Raw genomic sequence first — 15,008 nt, 5'->3', positions numbered from 1 at the left:
ACTTCCGGTTTTGATTCGTAACCGGAAGATGAGGTAAATACCATTCGGAATATCTTTAATTTATTATATCAATAGGAAGATAAATCTCACGAATACCGAAAGGAATTATCCTCCGCAGCATTCGTTTTCACGTGGGTTGGAAATATTACGGAGTTTTACAAGTAAATATTGCTACCTGACATTTTCTGGATATGACGACCACTTTTTCCAATCCATCACAGCTTTTTACCACTAGGTATGTAACGTTAAAACAATGTTTTTGTTTTAAATTATCAATTTAATTTGAATTCATTAGTGAAGTTCGAAAGTAGGTCAAATGAAATATGGCAAGGCAAATAGAAAGTAATGTTCTGATGTATTGGTTCGGCTATGAATCAGTATTTGTGTTGAGCAATAATGACATTTTTGTGGTTTTACCCAGCACTCCTAGTGGTACATCATGTAATGTTGATAACATACGTGTATGCCCATTGTGCACAGAACTAGGCCAGGCCTAACTAGTCATTATTTTGTTCAGGTAGCCCTAAACATACACATTAGTAATCATGATTAGATTTAGCAAATTTGTGATTGTGTTATCACATTACTAAAATCAGAAACTTAGGAACCTTCTCAGTAGAAGTGTGTGTCCCATAATATGGACTGTATGAATTGTATAAATGTAACTGTTTATGTAGCAGAATACAGGAGTTTTGAGATCCCAAAACAATGTTGGTAAAGTACTTGTAACAGGGTGCAGGATTTGCAATAAATTTAATACCTGCCTCTGCTAGGGATTGAACTTGGGACCTCTGGATTACTAGTCTGACGCTCAACCGATCGAGCCAAAGAGAAGTTCTCTATAGCCAAGCGATATATTGCAGCTATAATATTGTCCAGGGTTACATACTCCCTTCCAGGAATCAACTCGCCCTTGAGTTTCCAGGGGTCACAGCGATTCCTTTGCAGGTATCGTCAAGTATCATTTCCAAGTCCCTATATGGGCGCCAATGTAACAGGATTACAATGCTACCCGAAGTGATGCCACAGTAATCCAGAGGTCCCTACATGGGCGCCAATGTAACAGGGTGCGGGATTCACAATAAATTGAATACCTGCCTCTGCTAGAGATCGAACTCAGGAGTGGATTACTAGTCTGACGCTCAACCGATCGAGCCAAAAAGAAGTTCTCTTTAGCCGAGCGATAAATTGCGGCTAGTATTGACCAGTGTTACATACTAAAGTATGACTTACCGTGGATTAGTCTTACCATCATGATCAAGTGATTATGAAAAAAAATCATGTCAAAAGATGACGTCACAATCACTGGAAGGTGGGACCAATCACTGGTAAATCATATACATAATTTAATTACTCACATTGTTTTGGAATCTTGAAACTGTTGTATTACTTAATTATTATTGGATTAGACTGATCATGATCGGTGACCATGCATGTAAGCTCAATCAGTAGAGTAGCTATTGTTGTAGCGGAAAAGATATCACCTTCTGACTGAAAAGTCAGTCAGAAGGTGATATCTTTTCCACTTCAACAGTAGCTATCAGTAGAGCATACAGTCTGACAGCTACATCACAGTGTTCTCCCCAGGAATTCTCACAGCACTATTGTTATTTTTTCGTTGCAAACCACACCTCAGTCATGGGTGCAAATCATGATTTTTAGCTCACCTGGCCCGAAATGGCCGGTGAGCTTATATAATTATGTCATGGCGTGGCATTCATCGTCTGTCAACATTTCATAGAGCTCTACATGGATTGTAACCAATTTTGGCTCTGATCCCCCAGGGGCAGGAAGGGACATGGATTGTAACCAATTTTGGCTCTGATCCCCCAGGGGCAGGAAGGGCGGGGCCCAATAGGGGAAATAGTGGTAATTCAATCCTTTTAATCGCTACTAGTTATAGAGTTCTCCATGGAATATAACCAAATTTTGCCAGAAACATCAGCAGGGAAGGGGAACAGAGTTTTTTATAAATTTTGGCTCTGACCCCCCAGGGGAATGAGGGGCGGGGCCCAATAGAGAAATAGAGGTAAATCCTTTAAACCACTACTAGCTTTATATAGTCATAGAGTTCTGCAGGCATTGTAACCAAATCCTTTGGCCAGAAACAGTCTTGGGGGAAGGGGAACAAAGTTCATATAAATTCTGGCTCTGACCCCCCGGGGCAGGAAGAGGCGGGGGCCATTAGGGGGAAAGAAGGTAAATTCTTAAGGCTTTAAATTGCTACTTATATATATATATATATATAAGTAAAAAAGAACCGTGTCCATGTGATGGTTTCCATGCACATAAAAAGAAAACACAACTATAAAACAGTTTTTTCCTCCCTAGCGCTTTCTCGGCTCATGCCGGTCTTCAGGGGTTTGAATTCTTTTATTTGTAAAACATGACGTCATAGTACAATGACGTCATAGTAAGATTACGTCATGACATGGTACATAAAGATATTGTGAATGGTTCTGGAAGAAACTAACAAAAACATGAGGACAAAATAAAAACTAATATGAAGTTCCTTTGTCCCGTTCTGAATTTAACACAGGTTTCATAAGTTGAATGAAATACATTTCTTTATTTTCTCTTTTTAAAAGATCTGAATTAGACATTTGATACATTGGTAAAATAAAAAAAGTTATCATTAGCACACATATGATAATGTTCGTTTACTGTTAAATATCTGAGATGGTCTGTTTTGGTTTGTTGTAGGTGTATATAAATAAGTAAAAAAACAACCATGTCCATGTGATGGTTTCCATATATATAAAAAGAAAACACAACTATAAAACAGGTTTTTCCGCCCTAGCGCTTTCTCGGCTCATGCCGGTCTTCAGGGGTTTGAATTCTTTTCATAAAAGAATTCAAACCCCTAAAGAAACTGTTTTATAGTTGTGTTTTCTTTTTATTTTATATATGTATATATATATATATATAAGAAATAAAAACAATAACGACTGACTAGTGAGCGCTTTCGCCCCATTCCTAGTCCTAGAGTTTGTATAAATTTTGGCTCTGACACAGCGGGGGCCGGAGAGGCGGGGCCCAATAGGGGAAATAGTTGTAAATGCTTGAATGAGAGCACCCATGAATGGCGGTTGTTGTAAGGAAGCATGGTTTCTCCAACCAATTGTAAACTAAGGTTCGTACGTTACGTTAATAAATAAATATATGTTTCAAATGTTTTAATTAGATGTTTGAGTCAGTGATGATACTAAAGTAATAATCTACCACTGCTGATTCCAATCGTATCAGGGTCGAATACCTTTGCAGATTCATGCATAAAATAACAAGCCATACAATGACGTTGATCTGTCACCATACTGATTTCTAGTCGTGAATTTCGAAAATTGAAAAGCAAAGATAAAGAAGGAAATAATCGGTACCACAGAATTTTATATAAATAGCCAAAATATTCGAATAACCGTTATTCGATTAAGTGGCGTCCTCTGTACTTTAAAATTGCTACTTGTCCTAGAGTTCTGCATGGATTGCTACCAAATTTGGCCAGAAACATATTCTCTAGGGAAGGGGAATATAATTTGTATCAATTTTGGCTCTGACCCCCCCAGGAGCAGAATGAGTGGGGCTCAATAAGGAAATTAGAGGTAAACAATGAACATGTATTCAGAACATTACTAGCATTACAAACCAGGTGAGCGATACAGGCCCTCTGGGCCTCTTGTTATGCTATAAATTTTATTGCAGTGTTACAAAAAAAAACTCTTAGCACATTTATCTCCCATTTAATGAATTCAGAATAATTTCAAAGTAAATCACAATTAACAGAATAACACTTCACAACAGTACCTCATAGTCACATGTTTAGTAATAATCACCCCCTTCTTTATCTCTGTTGCATGTGTTAGTTTTTGTGTACCTGTACCATATTTCATTTCTAATGATATTTATATTGGTATCTTTGTTTCAGAATTGGTGGACAAATGTATTGGTTCTAGGATTCACATTATCATGAAGAATGACAAAGAAATAGTTGGAATCCTGTTGGGCTTCGATGACTATGTCAGTATCCTTTATTGGTAGGCATGGATTCAAACCCTTGACCTTTGATTAGTAGCCACATGAGTCATTGTTGTCTGATCTGTAATGTTTGCATTTTTGAGACCGATCAGACAGGTCTTGAAATTAATGCCTCTATGTCAGATGTTGATATCGTAAATCCTTTAATAACCTGGATTATAAATAGTAATGAATTTCCTAGTCTTCTATGTTCAGAGATGAGCATAACAAATGTGATAAAGTTAATTGTGTTATATAAATAGTAACAGGGATTTCCCAGTCTTCTATGTTCAGAGATGAGCATCACAAATCTGATAAAGTAAATTGTGTTATAAATAGTAACAGGGATTTCCCAGTCTTCTATGTTCAGAGATGAGCATCACAAATCTGATAAAATAAATTGTGTTATAAATAGTTACAGGGAATTCCGAAATTACTAAATATTACTACCAGTAATTTGGTATCTTAAGAATTTACCCCAGCGGTAGATTAAATTGTCTGCCTGTGTCATGTATAACAGACTTGTGGATGTTGTTGGTATAGGTGTTAATTGTTGTTTCATCATGTACTTGTGAACATCTTCTATTTTAGCTTACCAAACGGTATTAAATTATGGCCAGTATTTTGTAGATTAACAATAATTTGTCGATAAATGTTTACACATCCTTAACCTTAATCCAGACATGGTGCTGGAAGATGTCACAGAATTGTAAGTAGAAAACCCAGTATCATTTGTTGTTTGTCCATTGTTAACTTTTATCTTAAATTTAAGCCAGTAGGCCCAGTGACATGCATGACATGCATGCATTCTTGATACTCCAGGGGTTCCGAGCACTTATACTCTACACCCGTTGACTATCTCAATAGTAAAACTGAAGGCAGGTCAGAGGAAAAACTCTAAACCAATCACAGGCCAGCAAAAATTTCCTTTGAAGACTACAGAGAGAGCGATGCCTAACTTCAAAGCCATGCATGCAGTCAATCACAGTGCATGGTTAAACGTTTATAGCATGAAGTTATCGTTTTGATGTGCATCAAATTTAAAGGACTCAATTACCTGTTACTATGAGATTGTCCAGGGGTGTAGAGATCTTAAGTTTTCAGAACCTTTAGAGTATAGAGGATGGGTTAGATATATGTAGAGATCTTAAGTGATCAGAACCTTTAGAGTATGGGGATGGGTTACATATATGTAGAGATCTTAAGTGATCAGAACCTTTAGAGTATAGAGGATGGGTTACATATATGTAGAGATCTTAAGTGTTCAGAACCTTTAGAGTATAGAGGATGGGTTACATATATGTAGAGATCTTAAGTGATCAGAACCTTTAGAACCTTTAGAGTTTAGAGTATGGAGGATGGGTTACATATATGTAGAGATCTTAAGTGATCAGAACCTTTATGAGTATAGAGGATGGGTTACATATATGTAGAGATCTTAAGTGATCAGAACCTTTAGAGTATAGAGGATGGGTTAGATATATGTAGAGATCTTAAGTGATCAGAACCTTTAGAGTATGGAGGATGGGTTACATATATGTAGAGATCTTAAGTGATCAGAACCTTTAGAGTATAGAGGATGGGTTATGGGTTAGATATATGTAGAGGATCTTAACATATATGTGTAGAGATCTTAAGTGATCAGAACCTTTAGAGTATAGAGGATGGGTTACATATATGTAGAGATCTTAAGTGATCAGAACCTTTAGATAATCGAGGATGGGTTACATATATGTAGAGATCTTAAGTGATCGGAACCTTTAGAGTATAGAGGATGGGTTACATATATGTAGAGATCTTAAGTGATCAGAACCTTTAGAGTATAGAGGATGGGTTACATATATGTAGAGATCTTAAGTGATCAGAACCTTTAGATTATAGAGGATGGGTTACATATATGTAGAGATTCTTAAGTGATCAGAACCTTTAGAGTATGGAGGATGGGTTACATATATGTAGAGATCTTAAGTGATCAGAACCTTTAGAGTATAGAGGATGGGTTACATATATGTAGAGATCTTAAGTGATCAGAACCTTTAGAGTATAGAGGATGGGTTACATATATGTAGAGATCTTAAGTGATCAGAACCTTTAGAGTATAGAGGATGGGTTACATATATGTAGAGATCTTAAGTGATCAGAACCTTTAGAGTATCAAGGATGGGTTATCATATATGTAGAGATTTCTTAAAAGTGAGATCAGAGCCTTTAGGTATCAGAGGATGGGTTACATATATGTAGAGATCTTAAGTGATCAGAACCTTTAGAGTATAGAGGATGGGTTACATATATGTAGAGATCTTAAGTGATCAGAACCTTTAGATTATCGAGGATGGGTTACATATATGTAGAGATCTTAAGTGATCAGAACCTTTAGATTATCGAGGATGGGTTACATATATGTAGAGATCTTAAGTGATCAGAACCTTTAGAGTATCAAGGATGGGTTACATATATGTAGAGATCTTAAGTGATCGAAACCTTTAGAGTATAGAGGATGGGTTACATATATGTAGAGATCTTAAGTGATCAGAACCTTTAGAGTTTATAGAGGATGGGTTACATATATGTAGAGATCTTAAGTGATCAGAACCTTTAGAGTATCGAGGATGGGTTACATATATGTAGAGATCTTAAGTGATCAGAACCTTTAGAGTATCGAGGATGGGTTACATATATGTAGAGATCTTAAGTGATCAGAACCTTTAGAGTATCGAGGATGGGTTACATATATGTAGAGATCTTAAGTGATCAGAACCTTTAGAGTATGGAGGATGGGTTACATATATGTAGAGATCTTAAGTGATCAGAACCTTTAGAGTATCAAGGATGGGTTACATATATGTAGAGATCTTAAGTGATCAGAACCTTTAGAGTATGGAGGATGGGTTACATATATGTAGAGATCTTAAGTGATCAGAACCTTTAGAGTATGGAGGATGGGTTACATATATGTAGAGATCTTAAGTGATCAGAACCTTTAGAGTATAGAGGATGGGTTACATATATGTAGAGATCTTAAGTGATCAGAACCTTTAGAGTATCGAGGATGGGTTACATATATGTAGAGATCTTAAGTGATCAGAACCTTTAGAGTATAGAGGATGGGTTACATATATGTAGAGATCTTAAGTGATCAGAACCTTTAGAGTATAGAGGATGGGTTACATATATGTAGAGATCTTAAGTGATCAGAACCTTTAGAGTATAGAGGATGGGTTACATATATGTAGAGATCTTAAGTGATCAGAACCTTTAGAGTATAGAGGATGGGTTACATATATGTAGAGATCTTAAGTGATCAGAACCTTTAGAGTATAGAGGATGGGTTACATATATGTAAGAGATCTTAAGTGATCAGAACCTTTAGAGTATATAGAGGATGGGTTACATATATGTAGAGATCTTAAGTGATCAGAACCTTTAGAGTATAGAGGATGGGTTACATATATGTAGAGATCTTAAGTGATCAGAACCTTTAGAGTATAGAGGATGGGTTACATATATGTAGAGATCTTAAGTGATCAGAACCTTTAGAGTATCGAGGATGGGTTACATATATGTAGAGATCTTAAGTGATCAGAACCTTTAGAGTATCGAGGATGGGTTACATATATGTAGAGATCTTAAGTGATCAGAACCTTTAGAGTATAGAGGATGGGTTACATATATGTAGAGATCTTAAGTGATCAGAACCTTTAGAGTATAGAGGATGGGTTACATATATGTAGAGATCTTAAGTGATCAGAACCTTTAGAGTATAGAGGATGGGTTACATATATGTAGAGATCTTAAGTGATCAGAACCTTTAGAGTATAGAGGATGGGTTACATATATGTAGAGATCTTAAGTGATCAGAACCTTTAGAGTATAGAGGATGGGTTACATATATGTAGAGATCTTAAGTGATCAGAACCTTTAGAGTATAGGATGGTTACATATATGTAGAGATCTTAAGTGATCAGAACCTTTAGAGTATGGGATGGGTTACATATATGTAGAGATCTTAAGTGATCAGAACCTTTAGAGTATAGAGGATGGGTTACATATATGTAGAGATCTTAAGTGATCAGAACCTTTAGAGTATGGAGGATGGGTTACATATATGTAGAGATCTTAAGTGATCAGAACCTTTAGAGTATCGAGGATGGGTTACATATATGTAGAGATCTTAAGTGATCAGAACCTTTAGAGTATCGAGGATGGGTTACATATATGTAGAGATCTTAAGTGATCAGAACCTTTAGAGTATCGAGGATGGGTTACATATATGTAGAGATCTTAAGTGATCAGAACCTTTAGAGTATCGAGGATGGGTTACATATATGTAGAGATCTTAAGTGATCAGAACCTTTAGATTATCGAGGATGGGTTACATATATGTAGAGATCTTAAGTGATCAGAACCTTTAGAGTATAGAGGATGGGTTACATATATGTAGAGATCTTAAGTGATCAGAACCTTTAGAGTATCAAGGATGGGTTACATATATGTAGAGATCTTAAGTGATCAGAACCTTTAGAGTATGGAGGATGGGTTACATATATGTAGAGATCTTAAGTGATCAGAACCTTTTGAGTATCAAGGATGGGTTACATATGCAGCATACAGGGTATAGTAATAAGTAGTATGTTCAAATGAATAACTTTGACTTTCACTTAAGCTCATAGGGGCCAAATATGATATAAATTTTACGAAGTTTACTTGTATAGTAAGTAATTGGTCTGGGGGCTTGAATGAAGAAATACCATATTGGTTTAAAGTAAGGACTTGGATACTTAATATCGGACATGTATATTGTAGGATTTCTTTGGATATTGGTTTAAAGTAAGGACTTGGATACTTAATATCGGACATGTATATTGTAGGATTTCTAAATATAGTTTTGTTAAAATGTAGTGACATTCATTCCTTAATTGTCACAGACATCAAAATTGATTTATTTTGCTGAACTTTTACCACAAGTTTGGAGACTATATGTGTTTAGCCTGTAACAAGCACCACCATTCGGCCCTGGTTTCCTTTTGTGTATAATACATAAGTGATGTATCAATATATCCATATAGTGACTGGAAATGAATATTTTATATCTACAGTGAGAGCACACCCGAGGGACGACGGGTTACCAAACTAGACCAGATATTACTCAACGGAAATAACATTACCATGGTAAGTGACAGTAACCAATAACTGTTGACTTTTTGTGATAATTGAGGAAGTCAAAACTAAGGTGTTGCTTTTCTTCTGACGAGGGCATCAACATCTGCTTTGACAAAATTAATCACGATTCAAATGAGATTGGTCAAGTTACTCTGTACATCAATTAGAACATATGGACAAAGATTGAAACGATGTTTTGCCTTTTTGTTCTGGTATTTTGGAGCTTAAAAACTTGGAGAATTTGGTCGATCAACCGAAAATGTATTTATATATCAGAAAACAACTAAAAAAACATTATAGAAGATTTGTTGTTGGTATTGAAATATATTATTAAAATAAGATATTTGTTTATTTTTATAGCTCGTACCAGGAGGTGAAGGTCCGGAAATGTAGCGAACAACACCACTCCAAGTTATGATCGCTTGATTGACCATACGACTGACCACTGCCTGGACCAATAAACTGACCAATGCCTGGACAGTGGTCACTATCTAACTGGACAGTGGTCACTATTCTACTAGACAGTGAATATGGTGCTATCAAATGGCACCAATACACAAACAGAAATTGTAATTCCCTGAAAAGACGTTTAATGACAGTTAGAGCAGAGTCTTTGTTATTTGATAGTTTTGATTAATTAGGAGATTTTATTTGTGTTTGATATGGGTGAGCTGTAAGGATTTTCCATGTGTTTGGTATTGGTGAGCGGCGAAAGTGTCATCTGTGTCTGTTCCATCACATTCCATTCTCTTCATTTTATTTGAAGGCCAGGACATTTATGTGATGTAGATATTTCTAGCTCAAAAATCTGTGGAGAGATTTTTAAAAAATCTGAAGCATTCTGCAAGCATTGCCAAGCAGATAGACAAATTCCATAATGCCTCGAAATCTTGAAAAAAGATCAGTTTTGTAGCACCTAATCTTGAAATATAATATTTATTTTAGCCTTTTTTATCACATAGCTCAGAAATCTGTTGGGAGCATAATCACTCATATTTGGTTTCATAACAACAAACAGAGAAAGCATATAAATCACACAGGCAAATTTGATGTATATAACAGAGGCTATGTGTAACAATGTAGATTCTGTATCATTTGAATCTCATTCAACTGTATTATGATAATAAGTGTTAATGTAAATGCCAGAGTCCTGTAACGGGTAGAGAGTGAGAGAGATCATAAAAGTGGGGAATGTGTAAAATAATTTGAATAAAAGAGATTCTAAAACAACCATACTGTTTTGTTGTTCAAAAGGCGATTTCATTTACTTTTGAATGCATGTTCATTTACTGCCAGATTTGGTCTTGCTTGTGTTATAGGATCTTGCTTTGTAATATATGACATTGAAATCATTAAATATTTTATTTGCCACACACCTAAATGCTTGTGGCAAATCAAAATAATGAACTCCTATAATAAATTTCATATTACGTAGCCATAGGTGCGAGATTTTAAAATGATATCAATGAAAATATTAACAAGGTTTTCAATCTGGTTTCTATATATGACGGACAAAGTCAAGATGTGATGTGACGTTTCTATCTAAAAAGACAACTTTGTGGCATCACATATTGACTATATGCCTGTATCTGTTACCAAAAATATTTATGAGTCAAATTATGACATGACTAAAACAGGCTATTTTATACGATAAATTGACATTAGTTTGTTGCTGCCATTTCTCAAACAGGAATCAATATTTCTCAACTGTTCTTGGTAGATTACTCTTGTTTGTAGAAAAGTACATTTCATTTGAGGAATGACCGACAAGTTCTATCTTAGATTTTGAAAAGTTTGTTATTGCTCCAGAACTTGCTCTAATTGCATGTGTATATGGTCCTCTTGTTCCATAGTTGTAATGGAAAAGCAGAAACTGAAGTTTTGTAAAACTTGGTGAAAACGGTCTAATCAGGATCGATGTTTTCTAGCATACACGAAGTTGTATGGAAATGTTTCTTTTAATTTATAGTAATTAAACCTGCCTCATCTGGAAACTCATCCTCCATTCTCCAGGAGTTCCTATCACTTACGATCTCCACACCCCTGGACTATCTCATAGTAAACTGAAGGCAGCTCAGGGGAATAAATCTGAACCAATCACAGGCCTGCAAAACATGCTCAGGGAGGGAAATCTGAACCAATCACAGGCCTGCAAAACATGCTCAGGGAGGGAAATCTGAACCAATCACAGGCCTGCAAAACATGCTCAGGGAGGGAAATCTGAACCAATCACAGGCCTGCAAAACATGCTCAGGGAGGGAAATCGAACCAATCAAGGCCTGCAAAACATGCTCAGGGAGGGAAATCTGAACCAATCACAGGCCTGCAAAACATGCTCAGGGAGGGAAATCTGAACCAATCACAGGCCTGCAAAACATGCTCAGGGAGGGAAATCTGAACCAATCACAGGCCTGCAAAACATGCTCAGGGAGGGAAATCTGAACCAATCACAGGCCTGCAAAACATGCTAAGGGAGGGAAATCTGAACCAATCACAGGCCTGCAAAACATGCTAAGGGAGGGAAATATGAACCAATCACAGGCGTGCTAAGATTTCCTTTGAAGGGAGGAGAGGGAAATCTGAACCAATGGCACAGGCCTGCAAAACATGCTCGGGGAGGGAAATCTGAACCAATCACAGGCCTGCAAAACATGCTCGGGGAGGGAAATCTGAACCAATCACAGGCCTGCAAAACATGCTCGGGAGGGAAATCTGAACCAATCACAGGCCTGCAAAACATGCTCGGGAGGAAATCTGAACCAATCACAGGCCTGCAAAACATGCTCGGGGAGGGAAATCTGAACCAATTACAGGCCTGCAAAACATGCTCAGGGAGGGAAATCTGAACCAATCACAGGCCTGCAAAACATGCTCGGGGAGGGAAATCTGAACCAATCACAGGCCTGCAAAACATGCTCAGGGAGGGAAATCTGAACCAATCACAGGCCTGCAAAACATGCTCAGGGAGGGAAAATCTGAACCAATCACAGGCGTGCAAAGATTTCCTTTGAAGACTACAGGGAGAGTATGTGACGCCCAACATCAAAGCCACACAGTCAACCTCTGTACCGTTATACGGCTCTTTTGATATACATCAAAGGACTTAATTACCTGTTCTGATCTGTTGTGTGCAGTGTTACTATGAGATAGTCAAGCGGTGTAGAGATTTTATCTGATCAGCCATCTTGAATTTTGATAATAGAAATGTGTTACATATATTTTTCATAAAGTACTGAAGGGATCTGTCTTTAAGTTGGTCAGATAGGCTCTGGCTTTGTGTCCTTGTAAAGTATACTGCATTTTGGGATCACTATGTCAACAAGACAGCCAACAAACAATAGATCATCTTGGATTTTGAAAATTGAATTTTAAAATTTTGTTATCACATTTTCCTAGAAAGTATCAATTTCATATGTTATCCCATTGGTGCATTTATTTTCCAAAGTAAAAGTACTAAATGGCGGTCTCAATGATTGGAGGATATATTTCTAAAGTCAACATTTTTTTGGACAATAAGAAAATAAAGTTTGCTATGTTCCTTCCATTGGACTTTTGAGGATTCCTTTAGGTGTTTACTGGAGCCCATTCTAATATTTTCCTATGGTGTTATATGCCAATACTTTATAAGCATCTTTAACCTTTTCCTTGTTAATTTGATGTCAATTAAAATATCCATTCTGAATTGCTAATTCTCATTAAGTTCCTGGGACCAAAGTATCAGTGAACAAGTATTATTTGCATCAGAGACAGACAAGAGGCATATTTTTCTATGCCAAAATGTCTTAAATATAGAATATGTCAGTCCTCAAGAAGACTTATCAATATAGTCATACCATTTCTGAATAAACTGGTCAATTGGTCTACTTTTAACAAGTTTTTGTAATTAGTCTTTTGTAAAACAGCAAGTTGATTGATATATCCAAACATGATTTAAACTAGCTCTGATAAAATATCTTAAACATCTTACAGCCATTTAAAACAAGAGCTGTCGGAGAACAGCAAAGCTCGCCTATTCAGAAGAAGTTGTTGTTCAAGTATTTACTATTTAAACATGGAAATATGACAAATTAACAGACTAAAAAAAACGAATTTGCGAGCGCCCAAAGGCGTGAGAATTTGGTGTTAGGGGGGTCCGGGGGTCTCCCCCGGGAAAAAAATTACGATTTAGAATGGCTGAGATGAGTTTTACGATGCATTTTGATGAATTTGCGAGCGCCCAAAGGCGTGAGAATTTGGTGTTAGGGGGGTCCGGGGGTCTCCCCCGGGGAAAAAATTACGATTTAGAATGGCTGAGATGAGTTTTACGATAAAGTTTAATGATTATAAAGCGTTCTTAACATGGTAATTTTTCGATTTAAAGCTACCTGCATTTAGAAATGATAATTGTGTCGTCATAACATTATGCAACCCTACTCGATCTGAATATACCGGCTTCACACCATCGGCACATTGTTGTGTAACATAAAAAAATGAATTAATTGTCTCGCTAAGACATATAAACAAATTGATCTTTTAAGAGACATTTTTTAAATAGCACATAGAATCCCTTGATGGACATTTTTAGTCTAGTTTGTGTGTATTGAATTTTCACTATTTAAGGTTTGACATTATGTGCTTGAACGTTTTAGGAAATGCGCCGCGCAGCGGAAAATTTTCTAGAATGAAGTACGAAAAATGTGTAGGAGGACCCTTTTTTCTTTCAAATAAGCATTTTTAGAAAATTTCAGTCGGCGAAAATGGGGGGGCAAAAAGACATGTTTGCCCCCCCGTCCTGGGGAACGGGGGGGCAGTTGCCCCCCCTGCCCCCCCGCTTCCTACGCCCCTGGTGTATGATGTGTATGTTACAGACACATGTTGTGTATGATGTGTATGTCACAGACACGTGTTGTGTATGATGTGTATTGTGTTTGTCACAGACTTGTGTTGTGTATGATGTGTTTTGTCACCGATACGTGTTGTGTATGATATGTATGTCACAGACACGTGTTGTGTATGATGTGTATGTCACAGACACGTGTTGTGTATGATGTGTTTTGTCACCGATACGTGTTGTGTATGATGTGTATGTCACAGACATGTGTTGTGTATGATGTGTTTTGTCACCGATACGTGTTGTGTATGATGTGTATGCCACAGACACGTGTTGTGTATGATGTGTATGTCACAGACACGTGTTGTGTATGATGTGTATGTCACAGACACGTGTTGTGTATGATGTGTATTGTGTATGTCACAGACACGTGTTGTGTATGATGTGTATTTGTCATAGATACGTGTTGTGTATTATGTGTATTGTGTTTGTCACAGACACGTGTTGTGTATGATGTGTATGTCACAGACACGTGTTGTGTATGATGTGTGTGTCAGACACGTGTTGTGTATGATGTGCATGTCACAGACATGTGTTGTATATGATGCTATGTCACAGACACGTGTTGTGTCTGTTGTGTGTGTCAGACACGTGTTGTGTATGATGTGTATGTCACAGACACGTGTTGTGTATGATGTGTATTGTGTATGTCACAGACTTGTGTTGTGTATGATGTGTATTGTGTTTGTCACAGACATGTGTTGTGTATGATGTGTTTTGTCACCGATACGTGTTGTGTATGATATGCATGTCACAGACACGTGTTGTGTATGATGTGTATGTCACAGACACGTGTTGTGTATGATGTGTTTTGTCACCGATACGTGTTGTGTATGATATGCATGTCACAGACACGTGTTGTGTATGATGTGTTTGTCACAGACATGTGTTGTGTATGATGTGTTTTGTCACCGATACGTGTTGTGTATGATGTGTATGCCACAGACACGTGTTGTGTATGATGTGT

General features: G+C 37.0%; 1 protein-coding gene across 1 annotated transcript; it reads left to right on the top strand.

Moving 5' to 3' along the window:
• Positions 1 to 76: 76 nt before the first annotated feature.
• LOC138311055 (U6 snRNA-associated Sm-like protein LSm5) lies at positions 77 to 9,931 on the top strand. Its single transcript, XM_069252485.1, is given in 6 exon segments — positions 77 to 224; positions 226 to 235; positions 3,923 to 4,018; positions 4,693 to 4,720; positions 9,108 to 9,180; positions 9,532 to 9,931. Coding segments are annotated over 6 exon segments (273 nt in total). The 5' UTR covers positions 77 to 191; the 3' UTR covers positions 9,565 to 9,931.
• The last annotated feature ends 5,077 nt before the right edge of the window (positions 9,932 to 15,008 follow it).

The sequence above is a fragment of the Argopecten irradians genome, chromosome 16, assembly GCF_041381155.1.
Source record: "Argopecten irradians isolate NY chromosome 16, Ai_NY, whole genome shotgun sequence".
Lineage (NCBI taxonomy): Eukaryota > Metazoa > Mollusca > Bivalvia > Pectinida > Pectinidae > Argopecten > Argopecten irradians.
This window is presented reverse-complemented; position numbering and strand designations above follow the sequence as displayed.